Source organism: Gorilla gorilla, chromosome 8 (assembly GCF_029281585.2).
Source record: "Gorilla gorilla gorilla isolate KB3781 chromosome 8, NHGRI_mGorGor1-v2.1_pri, whole genome shotgun sequence".
In the NCBI taxonomy this organism is placed as follows: domain Eukaryota; kingdom Metazoa; phylum Chordata; class Mammalia; order Primates; family Hominidae; genus Gorilla; species Gorilla gorilla.
The window spans coordinates 108,170,476-108,189,517 of NC_073232.2; the positions used below are offsets into that span (position 1 = coordinate 108,170,476).

General features: G+C 38.1%; 1 protein-coding gene and 1 long non-coding RNA gene across 2 annotated transcripts in view; one reads left to right on the forward strand and one right to left on the reverse strand.

The window, feature by feature from the left end:
- The window catches only part of LOC134759232 (uncharacterized), a 36,043-nt gene extending 28,403 nt beyond the window's left edge, over positions 1–7,640 (reverse strand). The window contains exons 1-2 of the long non-coding RNA XR_010135270.1: positions 7,248–7,640; positions 4,346–4,454 (exon numbers count right to left, since the gene is read on the reverse strand). This is a non-coding gene — a long non-coding RNA (uncharacterized lncRNA). The remainder of the gene's footprint in view (positions 1–4,345; positions 4,455–7,247) is intronic.
- The window catches only part of CC2D2B (coiled-coil and C2 domain containing 2B), a 124,785-nt gene continuing 113,151 nt past the window's right edge, over positions 7,409–19,042 (forward strand). Inside the window, 2 exon segments of the mRNA XM_019034433.4 lie at positions 7,409–7,527; positions 10,768–10,826. Of these exon segments, the coding sequence (XP_018889978.4) occupies positions 10,791–10,826 (36 nt within the window). The 5' untranslated portion in view covers positions 7,409–7,527; positions 10,768–10,790.

The following is a 19,042-nucleotide window of genomic DNA, read 5'->3' on the forward strand; positions in this document are numbered from 1 at the left end:
CTGAAACTAATGCTTTAAGTAATTAAGGTAATATAGTCCAAGTACATAAGTCTGAGTGGTCCAGCTTGATCCATAGGGAGTGATGAACGGACTGCACAGTCTTTAAATGACCTTCTGCAATAATACTTCTTTCAGCCAAACTTTTGAGAAAAAGTTAGGAAGGACAATTCTAGATTCTACTCTCTCACAAGAATCTGATGTGCTGGTGTTTTATATTGCTTAAGAATGGATCCATACAAATTAGAGGCCCACAGATATGAAGAGCAAACCCACAGTATGTAGCACTTGGTAAGCAGTCACTATTTTTTCTTAAAGCCAATTAGACAATAAGGCTGGCATCTTACTGAGCAAGATAAGAAACTAGAACTCTTACCTAGATAGAAGAGTTCCATCTAGAGGAAGACTTGATACTAGAGAACTTTTATATATCACCAATCCTAACTGCCCCTTGAGGCCACTCCTAATTTGCAAAGTAAAAGTATGTTATCAGTGTACTGAAGATAATTACGCAGGAGTATGCACACAGTTCATTTAAAAGCTGTAAATGGTTAGATTCACATTGAAAGGAATCCAGGATAGTCTTATTTTGCACTTTTAAAAACATGTATTTAATCTGCCAAGATATCTGCTATCTGTAGTGTTATTAAAATGCAGGTTTTCATCATTCTCAGCAAAGTAACACAAGAAGAGAAAACCAAACACGGCATGTTCTCACTCGTTAGTGAGAGTTGAACAATGAGAACACATGGACACAGGGAGGGGAACATCACACACCGGGGCCTGTGGGGGGGTGGGGGCTGGGGGAGGGATAGCATTAGGAGAAATACCTAATGTAAATGACGAGTTGATGGGTGTAGCAAACTAACATGGCACATGTATACCTATGTAACAAACCTGCACATTGTGCACATGTATCCCAGAACTTAAAAAGTATAATTTTAAAAAAAAGAAAAATGCAGGTTTTATAGAAACATCAGTTAACTGAAGTATATATTAAGTTTATGCGACTTATAACTAGTTACTGTCTACTAAAACAAAGGTCAATGTAAGCTGTGCATAACAAAATATTAAATTTGACAGAACTTCCCACAAAATAGGTATACTACTGCTCTATAAATCTATAGATCAAGAAAACTGATCTATAGATTGATTTATAGGTCAATAGTATGGCTATATTTGAATCTCACTTGCTTTTCATTAAGATAAAGTGAATTGAGAAGCAAGCAAAATAGTGTTTTACTGGGCAACACTGGTAAATATCAGGGTCTAAATTTAATCTGAGGAACATAAAAATTCCTCAGATTATTTTGCAACTATTCATAATATGAAAAGTCAGATTTATGCAGAGAATCAAGATCCAATTACAGAGCAACTTAACATAAAAGCTCTATAAGCCACACACTTTTAAAAATGTATCAAAAGCAGGTACTACCAAGAATATACAGTTGCTAAAATTGGGGAGGTAAATACTTTGTTCAACTCCAAACCATTAATTGATGACAGTATAAATTTCTTTAAGCCACATTCTTCTTGCCAGGAAAGAACCTGGGTTTAAGGAAAACTCAGCTGCTTGCTACTGATTTGAGCTGGAAGAATGAGTCAAACTAACATTCACTTATGCAGCAGACAGCAACCCTGTTCACACCTTTGTCTTAAGTTAGGTGAGGGGGCATCAACTACCCTTTAGGACACCTACAATTCCATGGTAAAATGTCAGCAATAAGCTGGGCCTTGTTCTCTTTTGGGGTCTCAGAATGGTCTTACCCTCAACCACTAAATGTAAAAGAATCCCTTTGAAAATCACCCCCCAACTTTTGAAAATGAATGCTGAACTGAATAGTATTTTTTTGGAGTGAGGTTTTGCTAAAGAATGAGCAATAATAAATTTAAGCTTCAATTACTTTTTGTGCTATTGCTATATAATTTTGAGTCAGTTCATTTTGTAAGTAACAAAGATGAAAATCACAAAAGATTTACTGAAAGCTGTTTATGGCAGCATATACTAAAACCTAGATGCAAAGACAGTTCCTTTCTCATTTTGGAATCAGTATTTATTCTTTTCTACCAGCCCCCATCCCTGACCATCTGTCTCTCTCTTCTTGTGTGTTTGTTTTGCAGGAGAAAGCAGAGCGGGAAGTAGAGACCGTTCTTTTTTTAGGTTAAAACAGTGAAACTCCACTTAAAATGGACTTCCTGGATTCCCTTCCAGAGATTGGTTCAAAAACTCTGTGATGGAGTTCAGGAATCTGCATTTTAAATAAACACTCCTAATAACTTTGATGCTGGTAGTCCAAGAACAACACTGAAAAAGCAAGGTGCATGGATAAGTAGAGTAGTGTTTTGCCAGGTGGAACGGTCCATTCTAGGCAGAGAACAGAAGTAAAGGCATGATGGCATCAATGTCCATCATGTGCCTGAGGAACAGGTGCTTAAGGTCCTTAACTTTGCTGGTCCTCAGTTTCTGCATCTGATAAAAGAAGAGCTGACCTACATTGTTTTTGAGGTCCTTCCCAAAGTTAATATTTGATCACCTAAAGTACACAGGAATCATGGTTCACTGTTCACAGATGATACTGTGCTAATTGCTACTCATTTATTCAACAAACAAATGAAGAAATTCAGTGTCAGCCCTCAGTTTTTAGTCTGGTGGAGAGAGAGACAGATGAGTAATTACTATACAGTGCCATACAGAAGGAATTAGTGGTGGCATCACAAAGAAAGTAATGCTTGAGCAGAAACTTTATGGGGAAAAGTTGACAGGATTCCAGCAAGGAATGGCTTGTGCAAAGAAAACTACATGCTGTGACCAGGATACAGTTAATGGTTTGGCATGGTTTTAGCACAGTGTGCATGCTGGAGAATGGCAGAAAAACAAAGTTTTGGAAGAAAGGAGCTAGTTCATATATGTCAGGCAGAGAGCTCAGATTTTACTATATGGAGGAACTGAAGCAGGGGATCAGGTCTGCACTTTAGGAACATAGTTCTGGTGATAATATAATGAAAGAAACAAGAAGGAGATAACTGGGAGACAAGTCAGTTAGTCAGTGAATGTCAAGAGATGCTGGCTGCTAAAGCACAGCCATGAGGACAAAGACAGGCTCCAAAGAACAGCTATTCAGGCAGCAGAATTAACCTGCTGAATGTGTGTGGAATGACTTTAAAAAATGGAATTTCAGGATTGTTCTTAGTTTTCACTGGGGTGACTGAACAGATACTGGCCTCATTCACGAAACAGGAAACACAGGGAATAAGTCAGGGGAGGGAAGGTTGGTTTTGAACTCTATACACTTCGGGTACTTTGGGTACTGGGGTAAGGGTGTCACCGTCAGGAGCTCAGGTAAGAAGTCCAGGCTAAAGAGAGATTTGGAGGTCATTTCCCTAAACTGGTGGTTGAAGCTATGAGATTACTCACAGGGAACAATAGAAACTGAAAAGAGAAAAAGATCAAGGACAAAACCTTACAGAGCAACAACTGCGGGAAGGGGGACAGAGGAAAAGGTTTGTTTATTTTTATGACAAACTTCAACATGTTTAGATGCCAAGGAGAAGAAAATGACTACAAAAGCATAGAAAAGGTATTAGAGCAAGCTTGTCCAACCTGCAGCCCACAGGCTCCATGTGGCCCTGGACTGCTTTGAATGTGGCCCAAGACAAATTTGTAAACTTTCTTAAAACATTTTGAGAGTTCTTTGCAGCTTTTTATTTTTTGAGCTCATCAGCTATCGTTAGTGTATTTTATGTATGGCCCAAAACATTTCTTCTTCTTCCAATATGGCCCAGGGATGCCAAAAAATTGGATACCCCACATTAGAGCAAGATCCCAGAGGAACTGGTACTGCAAATTTAAAATAACCTAAGAGGTGGGAGAAGAATGGTAGAAACTGATGTTTGCGAAAACAATGAAACAAGGAAAGTTCAAGACTGGGAAATGGTCTACAGAGCCAAGTGCAGAAAAGAAGCCTAAGAAGATATTTTGGGTTTGGCAATCACAAAGTCCTTGGTGGCATGATTAGGTGGTGGAAGCCAGAACTCTGTGGGTAGAAGAGTTAACAAGTAAGGGAAGGGAAAAAAAGATTACCTTTTTCTCTAAATGTGGCTGTAAAAAAGGAGAGAGAGAAGAAATCTGAGAATAATCCCAGTGGATGGTTTTTCTTTTTGTTTTTGTTTTGTTGGATAGGGCAGATAAAGCCAGGGGAGGGAGGTGGGAAAAGGGTATACTGAAGATAAAAAGGGAGGGTTAAATGATGAAATAAGGCCCTAGACGAGACAGAATGAATGGGATCTAGGACATATATTGGATCATCTGTAGATAGAAAAAAAAAAAAAAGAAATAAACCAAACATACCTCTTCATCTGAGACAGGATATCTGCTGATGTTAAGTTGGCCTGGTGGTCAGTGTCACAGTATTCATGTCTGAGAGTCTCTGTTTCCTCTGAAAAAGCCAAGCCAGCTGCTGAAAGTACAAGGTCAAAAGTAGAGTAGAAGGTTTAAGGAACGATAAAAGTTAGAATAGTAGCTGTGGGTGAGAAAGGAAAAGAATGGCTGAGCTACATTATGGACCGTGCCATATCATCATGGCAATAATCTGGTTACATGATTTTCACTAATACAATTACCTTTCTAATATGAGGAGAGAAAGCAAATGGCTAGACTAAACTAGAATAATAGGTATGCTGGACAAAAGTGGAAGAAACACAAAAGGCAAAGAAATTGTGGATACTGATGTGGGTAAATAATAAAACAAGGAGTGTGGGCTAGACAAGGAAGAAAGTCAATGGAGGTAGAGGCTGATGATGACAAAATAGTCACCAAGGGACAGCGTCTTCATGAGGTCAGGGATTAAGTATAGAAGAATAAGGGAGAGGAAGAGATGAAAGAAACAGGAAGATGAGAGGAGAATACTAGAGTTCGTGATTGTTAATATGGAACAGTCTTAGATATCATGGTCCTGCAGTCAGTCAGTCATGGCAGTAAGTTAAGGGAATATGGGGTGCTGGACCTGTGATGCACATGACTGCTTTAGTCCCCCCAGAACCTTGTAGCAATTGAGTATGAAAGAAAGACTGGCCAGGCACAGTGGCTCATGCCTGTAATCCCAGCACTTTGGGAGGCCGAGGCGGGTGGATCACCTGCGGTCAGGAATTCAAGACCAGCCTGGCCAACATGGTGAAACCCGGTCTCTCCTAAAAATACAATTAGCTGGGCATGGTGGTGCACGCCTGTAGTCCCAGCTACTTGGGAGGCTGAGGCAGGAGAATCACTTGAACCTGGGAGGCAGAGGTTGCAGTAAGTTGAGATCACACCACTGCACTCCAAACTGGGCTGACAGAGACTCCGTCTCAAAAAAAAAAAAAAAAAAAAAGACTTGAGTTGGGTACTAAATTCCTTAATGAACATGAGTGACCAGGCAGCTGGTAAATAACAGTGAGGAGAGGGAAAACGGCTCATTAGAGAAGGGTCTCTGGTAAGTTTTACAAGGGTGGAATGGAATGGCGTAGCAATGGCCATGAGGAGATGGCGAACACAGATACCAGCTCCGGGTCCTGGGGTGGGATGGAATGGCCTAGCAATGGCCGTGAGGAGATGGCGAATACAGATACCACCTCTGGGGGGCGGGGGGCGTGGGCAGGCACGGCTTTCGCTGTGGTGAATTGCTGGGAAAGCAGTGTCTTCAGGAGAGAGCCAGGTACCCAATATCACAAGGAAGAATGTTTTGTGAACAAGAAGATATAGAGACATAGAAGGGTGAGAACATGTGGTGTTTGGTTTTTTGTCCTTGCCATAGTTCGCTGAGAATGATGGTTTCCAGCTTCATCCATGTCCCTACAAATGACATGAACTCATCATTTTTTATGGCTGCATAGTATTTCATATGGGAATTGAACAATGAGAACACTTGGACACAGGAAGGGGAACATCACACACCGGGGCCTGTTGTGGAATGGGGGGAGGGGGAGGGATAGCATTAGGAGATATACCTAATGTAAATGACGAGTTAATGGGTGCAGCACACCAACATGGCACATGTATACATATGTAACAAACCTGCACGTTGTGTGCATGTACCCTGGAACTTAAAGTATGATAAAATATATATATAAAAAAATTTTAAAAAGATATAGAGGGGTTTACATATGGGGAGTCTAGAAAAAGAGTTTGCAGTTTCCAGAAGAAGGCAGCTGGTGAGACGATTAGCAGATGGAGAAGGTGTGGGAATGAGGCTGCGAGAAGGGATAAATTATCTGGGTTGTTACCAAGTATGATAGAGACTATAGACAGGGTGGGATTTACGGTCTCAAATGAAACTGTGCCAAGCTGTCAGAGACACTGGGACTTTATTTTGCTTACTAAGGTTAAACACTAGTATTACTTTTGGTCACCATACTATTAAAAAATAAAGACAATCCTACGAAACTTAAGCAATTAATATCAGAATAAAGAGGTTAATAATGTTTATTCTCTATTAACATGTACATTTAGAAAATAAAAGCAAAGCTTAAAAATGCATGGAAGGCTTACACAAGACGACTGTTGGGGCATAATGCCTGACACAGAACGCAGTTAAACACTGTGGAAAGCTTGAATGAGTGAAAGCATACAAACCACCACCGTGCGGCTCTCTACACTAGCAAGTTTCCGAAGTTCGCCCCAGCCGGTTTCCCTGAACAAGTTCCCAACCGCATCACGTTTAGTTTATCTCGTTATTTTAACTCGGAGCGAGGCAATGGGAAAAAGAAAAACAATGAGAACCGTACTCTGTTTATTAAGCGATGAATGACGACACATGGGTGAGCGTGTCTGACATTCCCTATTTAAGACTTTAAACATAGTACATTAGTACGCTAACGGCAAGCTCTGGAAATAAAAGGAACCGCTTGCATATTTAGGGGGCTCTTTTGGAAGCCACAAAGGAAATCACCTGAAGTCAAAGCTCCCCTCTTTTCCTAGCAAAGCAGGGACGACGGCAAAGAGAAAGTAGGTCCCGGGGCGCTGCAACCCGTGCAACTTGCCGGCTGGCGTCCCCCGGCCTCGCGCCTCCATGCCCTGCGCGGGCGACCGCTCTTGCCACAGCGGCGCCCCGCAGCGTCCCCGGGGACGCCCGCTCAGCCGGGAGCTCGCGGCCAGTACTCACCCGCTGGGTATACTCTTCTTCTTCACCAGGACGAGAGGGATGAGAGACCCACGCCCAGGCAACCCCCCTCTCAGGCCTCCTCCAGAACAGACCCCAGGGGACGCTACAACTCACACGCTCACGGGCAGAGGCGAGGGGCGGGGGTGACAGACCCCGGCGGCGAACAGACTCGGCGCACCGAAGATTCCCGAAGGCGCGTGCTCCGCTCCCTCTGGGTCCTGGCAGGCCAGGGGCGGCAGCGCGCATGCTCCTGGGTCGCCGCGACTTGCAGTCCGCGGGCGCCGTAGGGCTGGCGCAGGGTGCGGTGGGGCGGTTGGTGATCATCCTAGCCTGCGGTAGATGGTGCGCCCTGCCTTCGCTGTCCAGACGTAAGAAAAGTGCACTGTCCGTCCAGGTGAATGTCGGGCTGCTGGTGAAGCTTTCTCTGATTCTTCCCTGTCAGACATTCCCGCACTTTTGTGGAGCTCTGCTCCGTGGGCAGAATTAGTTGGGCTGGGATAACCGGAGCCGGGGCCGCGCAGGCCGCTGGGACTTGTAGTTCGGGGGCCTGGCCGACCCGTTCGTTAGCCAATTCGGGAATGAGTAGAATTGAAAATCACTCGAGAGCAGTGTTTGATTTGCATCAAATACGGGTCGGCATGTTATTAATTCAGTGCCTACTGTGTGTGCTGAACACCTTGCCTTAGTCCTGATCTTCACATTAGGATAAGCAGAAAGATGAACTTGCAAGGTAGAATGTAATGAACAAAAATTCGCATTATGAACTACAAATGCTGTTGGAGATCAAGAGACAGAGTTAGAAAAAACTTCCTGAAAGACGTGGAGTTTGAATCAGCCTTAGAAACACGGAATGCTATCCATTTGCGGGGAAGTTGTAAAAATTAAAGGATGGAGATGCCAGGGAGAATAAACAAGAACTCCATCCAGCTATAGTTGAGGGGTTATGTTGGAGAGTGGTCAATGTTGGAGAGTGGTCACTGCGGCTTAGATGGGGAAGTGATGTGAGGGTTTTTTGGCTTCACTTTCAGAAAGGGCCTCCTGGTTGACTTTCTCTCTAATTGAGGCTATAAGTATAGACACAGAGATACATCTTCAGGTTTGAATAAAAAACATTACAGTACTTGTTTAGAGCTTCTGGGCCTCCTGGCCAGTGGTTGCTCTAAGAATTAATACATTTTTATAAATCTTGTAATTCACCTTTGAGTAGCAAAACTACGTTGCATGGTGTGTGTTAGATGTAAATTTTCAAAATATAATATGATAGTTTTTGTAACCTGTTTCCACATTAGTTTTCATGTACCAGAAGTCCCAAGATAGAGAAGTGGGCCCGAATCTTTCTTGATCTACAGGAGCAGGACATGATGACTTGGGAACTGGTCCTGAGAGCAGTGGGTGATTTAGTTTTGTTGCCTTTCGAAGACTTAAATAAATTCACAGATCAGAAAATCTTTTGTCACGCCATTTGTTCCTAGGTTTTGATTTTGGAAAACAAGATAACAGTTAAGTTAATTTTTAAACTTGCCAGTTAATGCAATACATGGAAGTCAATGTTTTTTGTAGAACACTGTGAAATACTGCTATATTCCACTTAACTAAGTAAAGAATTAAGTTAAATTCCACTTCTTCCATATCCTAATAACAATAAAGGGTAGCTGGTGCCATATATTTAATAGATTATTTTTACAAAATGCTATTGTTGCCTTAATTACATCGTAACTGTGAATGAGACCTTAATTCTGGACATAGCATCCTAATTCAAATTAAGTCTGGAAGGCATCATTTAAGAAACATTGCTGTAAGAGAGTTCAGAAAGGTGTCATCATACTATGTGACAATAGATGAACTAAGATAAAGATAAAATTGGATTTTGGTCTGAATTCAGATCTGCTAAGGAAGGAAAGTGCATTAATACATTTAGAAATATTTCTAACAAGAGCCAGGGGAAGATTAAAGGGAACCAATTTTCTGATTGGATCACAATTAAAGATATGTTACTATTTACTAAGATATGCATTGTGTAACCATTTCCACATGCTAGAGGTTTTTCTGTGGTTTTATTTTGCTAGCACTCCTGAAACCAAATGGCCTGTGACAGAGGTAACCAAGGTGACTGAAAATTGTGCCAAAAAGAAGTCTGTGCTGATTCAGGGATCCACATAGTCTTGTGCCCGCAGAATTGATTTAGAAATTTGTTTAGGCAAAGCGCAGTGGCTCATGCCTATAATTCCAGTGCTTTGGGAGGCTGAGGCAGGAGGATTGCTTGAGGCCAAGAGTTTGAGACCAGCCTGAGCAACATAGCGAGACCCTGTCTGTACATAATAATAACAATAATAATAATTAGCCGAGCCTTAGAGACACATGCCTGTAGTCCTAGCTACTCAAGAGGTGGAAGCAGGTGGATCGCTTGAGCCCAGGAGTTCGAGGCTGTAATGAGCTGTCATCCTGCCACTGCACTTCAGCCTGGGTGAAAGAGTGAGACCCTGTCTCTAAAAAACAAACAGATAAACAAAAACTTGTGTGGCATTCTAGTTTCTACAAATGTCTGGGGAATTGCATGAACTTGCATTTAACCGTCATGTTGAATGATACTCTTGTATTAGGCCATTCTTGCGTTGCAATAGAAGAATACTGGGTAATTTATAAAGAAAAGAGTTTTAATTGGCTCACAGTTCTGCAGGCTATATAAGCATGGCTCTAACATCTGCTTCTGGTGAGGGCATCAGGGAGCTTACAATCATGGTGGAAGGGAAGGGGAGCCAGCATGTCACATGGCAAGAGACGAAATAAAGGAAGGAGAGGGGAGGTCCTAGACAGACACTTTTAAACAACTAGATCTCATGTGAACTAACTGAGCAAGAACTCACTCATTATGAAGGGGATGGTGCTAAGCCAACCATGAGGTATCCACCCCCACAATCCAATCACTTCCCACCAGGCCACATGTCCATTATTGGGAATCACATTTCAACATGAGATTTGGAGGAGACAAACATCCAAATGGATCTCTAGTATCTATTAATAGCCTTTTAATCAATTTCCCTGCCTCCATAGAATATCTATATTTAATCATTGCTTCTTGGCCTTTTGGCTAAGATCAAATGTATATTTAATCAGATCCTTTTTTTTTCTTACTGCAAAGTTTTATACTTTTTGGGGGAAGGGAATTCATACATATTTTAATTAAAATAATTCCTTAGTATTTTGAAGTTTTTTTCAGTACCCTTTTTGTGAAAGTGATTTTTTTCTAGTACATTAGCATGTAGGGAAGATACTGACTTTTACATATATTCTCTTGTATTCTGCCAATTCCAATTTTCTAATTATGTCTAAACTTTATTTAGTCTTTTGGGTTTTTCATGTATAAAAACCTATCATCTACAAACAATGATAATTTTGTTTTTGTCTTCTAAGAGTTACACCTCTTACTTCCTTCTTTTGCACATCTTATTGCATTAACCGGGATTTCTATTAAATACTGAAGGTGACCAAATACAAATATGAAATAGTAAAAGTGATAGTATATCTGTTTTGTCTCTTGTTAAATTAAAAAATTTAAAAAGCATACTTTTAACCTCAAGTATCACAAGTCAGTTTTTTTATATGTCATTCTCAATAATATTTCTTATTTATTTAGAAAGTTGAAATAAAAGGACCATCATGAAAAAATCTCAAAGAGAAGATATTTTTAAAAAGGTAAGGTATTAATGGAGTTTATAATATTTTGATTATCCCAAATAGCCCTGTTGTAAATGGGGGATAATCCTGATAAATGTGATACATTTGTTTCTATATACAAATCATAAATTCATATGTAAAAAAAGAAACAATAGGAGAGTTTAGGGATGAATTGTATTCTTATTTGGTCTGTAAGTTATTTAATAAGATGAATTATTTATATATGTATTTATTTAATCTCTTACTTCAATATCTATTTGTGTATATGTTCTCTCACCTAGCCAACAAGCCATTCCCTGCTTTGTTAAAAAAGATGTTTGTCAAGTAAAAAGGCTTAAATCTTTAATAAAGGAAAACAAAACAATCCTCTTAAATTTCTTATAAATAGCTCTCCAGACATATATTACAAATCTGCTGTAAGCTTTCTTTACCTGAGAGAACTTCCCAGGATCCTTTATCCCAAAGGATTACCTTAAAGAGTTCTACTGTTTGAAATTTATAATGGTCTCTGATATGATTAGAATTTTGGTAACTTTTGAAAGTTATTTTCCCCCTTTAGTCATGGATTTCTATTTGTTTTTTAATGTTAATTTTTCTAGAAAGCATCTGAATTGACTAGGCTTTTCCTATATAAAAAATTCAAAACTTGTTAACTCTATAATAAAATTTAAAATTAAAAAAAAAGATGTTTGTCAGTGAGTTAAATCTATATAGGAGCAATATTTACATGTCGCTGAGAGTAACTGCAATTAAGATTCATATTTTATCCCTACCTTCTAGATGGAAATGAGAACTTATGAAAAAGTATACATGATTCTGGGAATGGTGGGCAAGATATTTGGGAACTAATAAGGGAGACCCTCTATCAATTACTTGCCAGAATTGTTCTATCATACCTTAAGGGTTGCTATCCCCTGGTCAAGAGTAGAATTAGGTATTTTTTATTGTCTTGAGGCAGGTACTGAAGGTTGAATAAGATGTAAGGGAACATTGTAGTCTGTGTTGACCTTATTCGGTAGTTTTTAATAGTGGTACAAGAACGAATAGTAGATTTTGAAGTTTTTTCGGAAAGTTTATAGACTGGGCTCTTTTTATGATGTTTTAACTGTGATCATGTCAATAGCCTGCTTTGGTTTTTGACACAAATTCATGTTTTTACTGTGATTAGAAAGCTTGAGATTTCCAACTGCGCATTAGTTTGGTTAGCATGTACAGTTGTTATTTCAGGAGTCTTTGCTATTATATTTTTTAGCATTAAAATTAAAAAGAAACTTATAACCATATCATTCTGAAAAGGGTTTAACACTGCTAGAATAGTTTACCTATAGAATATTGAGGTTTATAAAAACTGGAAAAGAAATGCTTATTTTAACATACTGAATTTTTGTTGATGATACAACATTCAACTAGAATTACCAGAAGTCAGCTAGAAATATGATTTTGATGCTTAGGAGAGTGAAGGCTGGAGACACAGATTTGGGAATCCATGGGAATATATGCACCCTCCAAAGCTTTGGAATGTACCCAACATTTAGGATATGAAGAGGTATGACCATTGAAGGATACAGAAATAAGTGGCCACAGAGGTAGAAGGGTAGAGGGCAAGGATATATAAAGTTTTCAAAAAATAAGGTTGCTGAACGTTGCCACACGCTGCAGGGTAATAAATCAAGTAATAGCTAAAACTAGTATAGCATTGAATTTTCAAAGTATTTTCATATATGTCTGATCTCACTTGACCTTCTTAAAAGGTACATGAAGTGGTAATACATGAACACTAAGAACTAACTGTTGGATTTTATCATTAAAAGGCCTTTTTTTATATTCCAGAGAACAATTTCATTTTGGAAATTTTTAATTTTTATGGATACACAGTAGGTATATATAGGTATGGGGTACATGAGATATTTTTATACAGGCATACCATGTGTAATAATCACATCAGGGTAAATGGGTTATTCATTACCTCAAGCATTTTTATCATTTCTTTGTGTTATAAACATTCCAATTGTATTCTTTCAGTTATTCTAAAATGTACTATAAATTATTGTTGACCATAGCCACCCCTTTGTGCTGTAAAATACTAGATCGTATTCATTGCATTGTACTTATTAACCTTCCCCATTCCCTGCCCCCCACCCAATACCTTTCCCAGTCTCTGGAAACCATCATTATACTCTCTATTTCCGTGAGTTCAATTGTTTTAATTTTCAGTTCTCACAAATGAGTGAGAATATGCAAAGTTTTTCTTTCTGTGCCTGACTTATTTCACTTAACATAATGACCTCCAGTTCCATCCAAGATGTTGCAAGTGATAGGATCTCATTCTTTTTTTATGGCAGAATAGTACTCCATTGCATATATATATATACCACATTTTCTTTATCCATTTATCTGTTGATGGACACTTAGGTTGCTTCCAAATCTTGGCTCTTGTGAACAGTGCTGCAACAAACATGGGAGTGCAGGTATGTCTTCAATATACTGATTTTCTTTCCTTTGAGTATATACCCAGCAGTGGAATTGCTGGATCATATGGTAGCTATATCTTCAGTTTTTTGAGGAACCCCATACTGTTCTCCGTAGTGGCTGTACTAATTTACATTCCCACCAACAGTGTATTAGGGTTGCCCTTTCTCAATGCTTTTGCCAGCATTCATTATTGCCTGTCTTTTGGTTAAAAGCCATTTTAAGTGAGTGAGATGATGTCTCATTGTAGTTTTGATTTGCATTTCTCTAATGGTCAATGATGTTGAGCATCTTTTCATATACCTGTTTGCCATTTGTATGTCTTCTTTTGAGAAATATCTATGTAGATCTTTTGCCCATTTTAAAATCAGATTATTAGACATTTTCCTATTGAGTTGTTTGAGCTCCTTGTATATTTTGGTTATTAATCCCTTATCAGATACATAGTTTGCGTATATTTTCTCCCATTCTAAGGGCTGTTTCTTTGTTGATTGTTTCCTTTACTTTGCAGAAGCTTTTTAACTTGATGTGATACCATTTGTCCATTTTTTGCTTTGATTGCCTGTGCTTTTGGGGTATTACTTAAGAAATCTTTCCCCAGACCAATGTCCTGGAGAGTTTCCCCAATTTTTCTTTTAGTAGTTTTATACTTTCAGATCTTAGATTTAAGTCTTTAATTCATTTTGATTTGATTTTTGTATATGGTGAGAGATAGGGGTCCAGTTTCATTCTTCTGCATATGGATATCCAGCTTTCCCAGCCCCCTTTATTAAAGAGATTGTCTTTTCCCAATGTGTATTTTTGGCACCTTGTTGAAAATGATTTCATTGTAGATGTATAGATTTATTTTTGGTTTCTTTATTTTGTTCCATTGATGTGTGTGTGTGTGTGTGTGTGTGTATTTTAATGCCAGTGCCATGCTGTTTTGTTTAGTACAGCTCTGTAGCACAATTTGAAGTCAGTGGTATGGTTTGGCTTTTAGTATAGCTTTGTAGTACAATTTGAAGTCAGTGTTATGGTTTGGCTTTTAGTATAGCTTTGTAGTACAATTTGAAGTCAGTGATATGGTTTGGCTGTGTCCCCATCCAAAATCTCATCTGGAATTATAACCCCCATAATCCCCAAGTGTCAATGGGGGGACCAGATGGAGGGAATTGGATCACGGGAGTGGTTTCCCCCATGCTGTTCTTGTTATAGTGAGTGAGTGAGTCTCACAAGATCTGATGGTTTTATAGGTGTTTGGCATTTCCCCTGCTTGCACTCACTCTGTCCTGCTGCCCTGTAAAGAAGGTGCCTGCTTCTCCTTTGCCTTCTGCCATGATTGCAAGTTTCCTGAGGCCTCCCCAGCAATGCGGAACTGTGAGTCAATTAAACTTCTTTCCTTTATAAATTACCCAATCTCAGGTATTTCTTCATAACAGCGTGAGAATGGACTAATAAAGTCAGGTAATGTGATTTCTCGAGTCTTGTGTTTTCCTGCTCAGGATAGCTCTGGCTATTATGAGTCTTTTTAGGTTCCCTATAAATTTTAGGATTACTTTTTCTATTTTTGTGAAGAACATTCTTGGTATTTTGATAGGGATTGGATTGAATACGTAGATTGCTTTGAATAGAATGGACATTTTAACAATATTGATTCTTCCAATCTATGAACATGAAATATCTTTCCATTTTTTGTGTATCCTCTTCAGTTTCTTGCATTTTATAGTTCTCATTGTGGACATCTTTTACTTATTTGATTAAGTTAATTCCTGGTTATTTAATTTGATTTGTAACTATTGTAAGTGGGATTATTTTCTAGATTTCTTTTTCAGATTGTTTGCTGTTGGCATATAGAAATGCTACTGACTTTTGTGTATCAATTTTGTATCCTGCAACTTTGCTGAATTTGTTCATCATTTCTAATTGTTTTTTTGTGGTCTTTATGTTTTTCTAAATACATAATTATATCATCTCCAAACAAGGATAACTTGAGTTCTTTCTTTCCAATTTGGATGCCCTTTATTTCTTTCATCTGATTGCTCTAGCTAGGACTTTCAGTACATGTTGAACAACAGTGGTGAAAGTAGGCATCCTTGTCTTGTTCCAGATCTTAGAGGACAGGCTTTCAGTTTTTCCCTGTTTGGTATAACATTAGCTGTGGGTCTGTCACATATGGCTTTTAGTGCGTTGGGGTATGTTTCTTATATACCCAGTTTTTGAAGGTTTTCTCATGAAGCGATGTTGAATTTTATCAAATGCTTTTTCAGCATCAATTGAAATAATCATATGGTTTTTGTCTCTCATTCTGTTGGTATGATGTATCACATTGATTGATTTGTGTATGTTGAACCACCCTTGTATCCCTGTGATGAATCTCATTTGGTCACGATGAATGATCTCTTTAATATGATGTTGAATTCGGCTTGCTAGTATTTTGTTGAGGATTTTTGCATCAATGTTCATCAGATACATTGGCCTGTAGTTTTCTTTTTTTGATGTCACTTTGTCTGGTTTTAGTATCAGGGTAATATTGGCCTTGTAGAATGAGTTTGGAAGTATTCCCTTGTCCTCTATTTTTTGAAACAGTTTGAGTAGGATTGATATTAGTTCTTTAAATGTTTGCCAAAATTTAGCAGTGAAGCCATCAGGTCCCAGGCTTTTCTTTGCTTGGAGACTTTTTATTATGGCTTTGATCTTGTTACTTATTATTGGTCTGTTCAAGTTTTGGATTTCTTCATGGTTCAATCTTGGTAGGTTGTATGTGTCTAGGAATTTATTCATTTCTTCTAGGTTTTTAAATTTATTGGCATATAATTTCTCATAGTAGCCTCTAATGGATCCTTTGAATTTCTGCAGTATCAGTTATAATGTCTCCTTTTTCATTTCTGATTTTATTTATTTGGGTTTTCTCTCTCTTTGTCTTAGTGAGTCTGGCTAATGATTTGTCAATTTTGTTTAACTTTTCAAAAAAACAACTTTTTGTTTCATTGGTGTTTTGTATTTTTTTATTTTAATGTGATTTATTTCCTGCTCTTGTTTTTACTATTTCTTCTATGAATTTTGGGTTTGATTTGCTCTTGCTTTTCTAGTTCTTTAAGACGCATCATTAGGTTATTTTAATTTTTTTCTTTTAAAAAATTTTTTGACATAGACACTTATTGCTGTAAACTTTCCTCTTAGTACTGCTTTTGCTGTATCCCATAGGTTTTGGTATGTTGTGTTTCAATTTTCATTTGTTTCAAGGAATTTTCTTAATTTCTTCATTGAGCCACTGGTCATTCAGAGGCATATTGTGTAATTTCCATGTGTTTGTATAGTTTCCAAAGTTCCTCTTGTTATTGACTTTTGATTTTATTCCATTGTAATCAGAGAAGATACTTGATATGATTTCAAAGTTTTTGAATTTTTAAAGATGTATTTTGTGGCCTAACATATGGTCTATTCATGAGAATGATCCATGTGGTGAAGAGAAGAATGTATATTCTTCAGCCATCGGATGAAACATTCTATAAATATCTGTTAGGTCCATTTGGTCTTTAGTGTAGATAAGGTCTGATATTTTTTGGTTGATTTTCTGTCTGGATGATCTGTTCAGTGTTGAAAGTGGGCTGTTGAAGTCTCCAACTATTGCTGCATTGGTTGTCTATCTCTCTGTTTAGCTCTAATAATATTCGTTTTATGTATCTGGGTGCTTCAGTGTTGGGAGCATATGTATGTACAATTATGACATCCTCTTGATGAATTGATCCCTTTTATATCATGACCTTCTTTGTCTGTTTTTGTCTTGAAATTTATTTTATCTGATATAATTATAGCTATTCCTGCTCTTTTTTGGTTTCCATTTGCATGGACTATCTTTTTTCATCCTTTTCAGTGTTTATGTGTTTTTATAGGTGAAATGTGTTTCTTATGGGCAACAGGTCATTGAGTCTTGATTTTTTTATCCATTCAGCCACTCTATGTCTTTTGATTAGAGAGTTTAGTCCATTTATATTCAATGTTGTTGTTGATAAGCAAGGACTTTACTATTGCCATTTTGTTGTTTGTTTTCTGGTTGTTCTGTCTTCCTTCCTTCCTTCCTTCCTTCCTTCCGTCCGTCCATCCGTCCATCTGTCTTCTGTTTTTGGTGAAAGCAGTTTTCTCTGGTGGTATGTTTTAACTCCTTGCTTTATATTTTTTGTGTATCTGTGGTAGGTTTTTTGTTTGATGTTACAATGAGGCCTACAAACAACATCTTACAACCCATTATTTCAAATTCATGACAACTTAACTCTTATTGCAAAAACAAACAAACAAACAAGGAGAAAACTAATTAAAACTCTACCCTTTAACTTTATCCCCCCTGCTTTTTAACTTTTTGTTTCTATTTATATCTTCTTATACTGTCTGTGTCTTAAAAAGTTATTGCAGTTATTATTTTTGAGACAGTCTTGCCCTGTCACACAGGCTGGAGTGCAGCAGCATGGTCTCGGCTCACTGCAGCCTCCACCTCTGGATTCAGATGATTTTCCTGCCTCAGCCTCCCAAGTAGCTGGGTTACAGACGCACACCACCACACCTGGCTAATTTTTGTATTTTTAAGTAGAGACGGGGTTTCACCATATTGGCCAGGTGGATCTTGAACTCTTGACCTCAAGTGTTCCGCCTACCTCAGCCTCCCAAAGTGCTGGGATTACAGGTGTGAGCCACCGTGCCCAGCCTAAAAGTTGTTGTAGTTATTATTTTTGATAGATTCAACTTTCAGTATTCCCATTCAAGATATGAGTAGTTTACACACCACAATTATGGTGTTATAATATTCTGTATTTGTCTGTATACCTAATTACAAGAGAGTTTTGTACCTTCAGATGATTTCTTACTGTTCATTAATGTCCTTTTCTTTCAGATTGAAGAAGTCCCTTTAACATTTCTTGCAGAACAGATTTGGTGTTGACAAAATCCCTCAGCTTTTGTTTGTCTTGGAAAGTCTCAATTTCTCCTTCATCTTTGACGATATTTTCACTGGATACAATTTTCTAGGATAAAAATTTTTTCCTTCAGCACGTTAAATAGATTCTGTCACTTTCTTTTAGCCTGTAAGGTTTTCACTGAGAAATGTGCTGCCAGATGTATTGGAGTTCCAATTTATGTTATTATTTTTCTTTTCCCTTGCTGCTTTTAGGATTATTTCTTTATCTTTGACCTTTGGGAGTTTGATTATTAAATATCTTGAGGTAGTCTCATTGGGTTAAATATGCTCAATTTTCTAAAGCCTTCTTGTATTTGAATATTAACATCTTTCTTTAGGTTGGAAAGTGTTATTATCTTTTGAATAAACTTTCTACTCCAGTCTCTCTCTCTACCTCTTTAAGGCCAATAACTCTTAGATTTTCCCTTTTGAGGCTTTTTTTCTAGCTACCATAGGCATGCTTCATTATTTTCTATTCTTTTTCTTTTGTCTCCTCTGACTGTGTATTTTCAAATAGCCTGTCTTCAAGCTTACTGATTCTTTCTTCTGCTTGATCAGTTCTAATGTTGGGAGACTCTGATGCATTCTTCATTTTTTCAATTGATTTTTTCAGCTCCGGAATTTCTGCTTGATTCTTTTTAATTATTTCTATCTCTTTGTTAAATTTGTCTCATAACATTCTGAATTCTTTCTCTGTCTTACCTTGGATTTCACTGAGCTTCTTCAAAACAGTTACTTTGAATTCACTGCCTGAAAGATCACATATTTCTGTTACTCCAGAATTGGTCACTGGTGCCTTATTTAGTTTATTTGGAGAAGTCATGTTTTCCTGGAT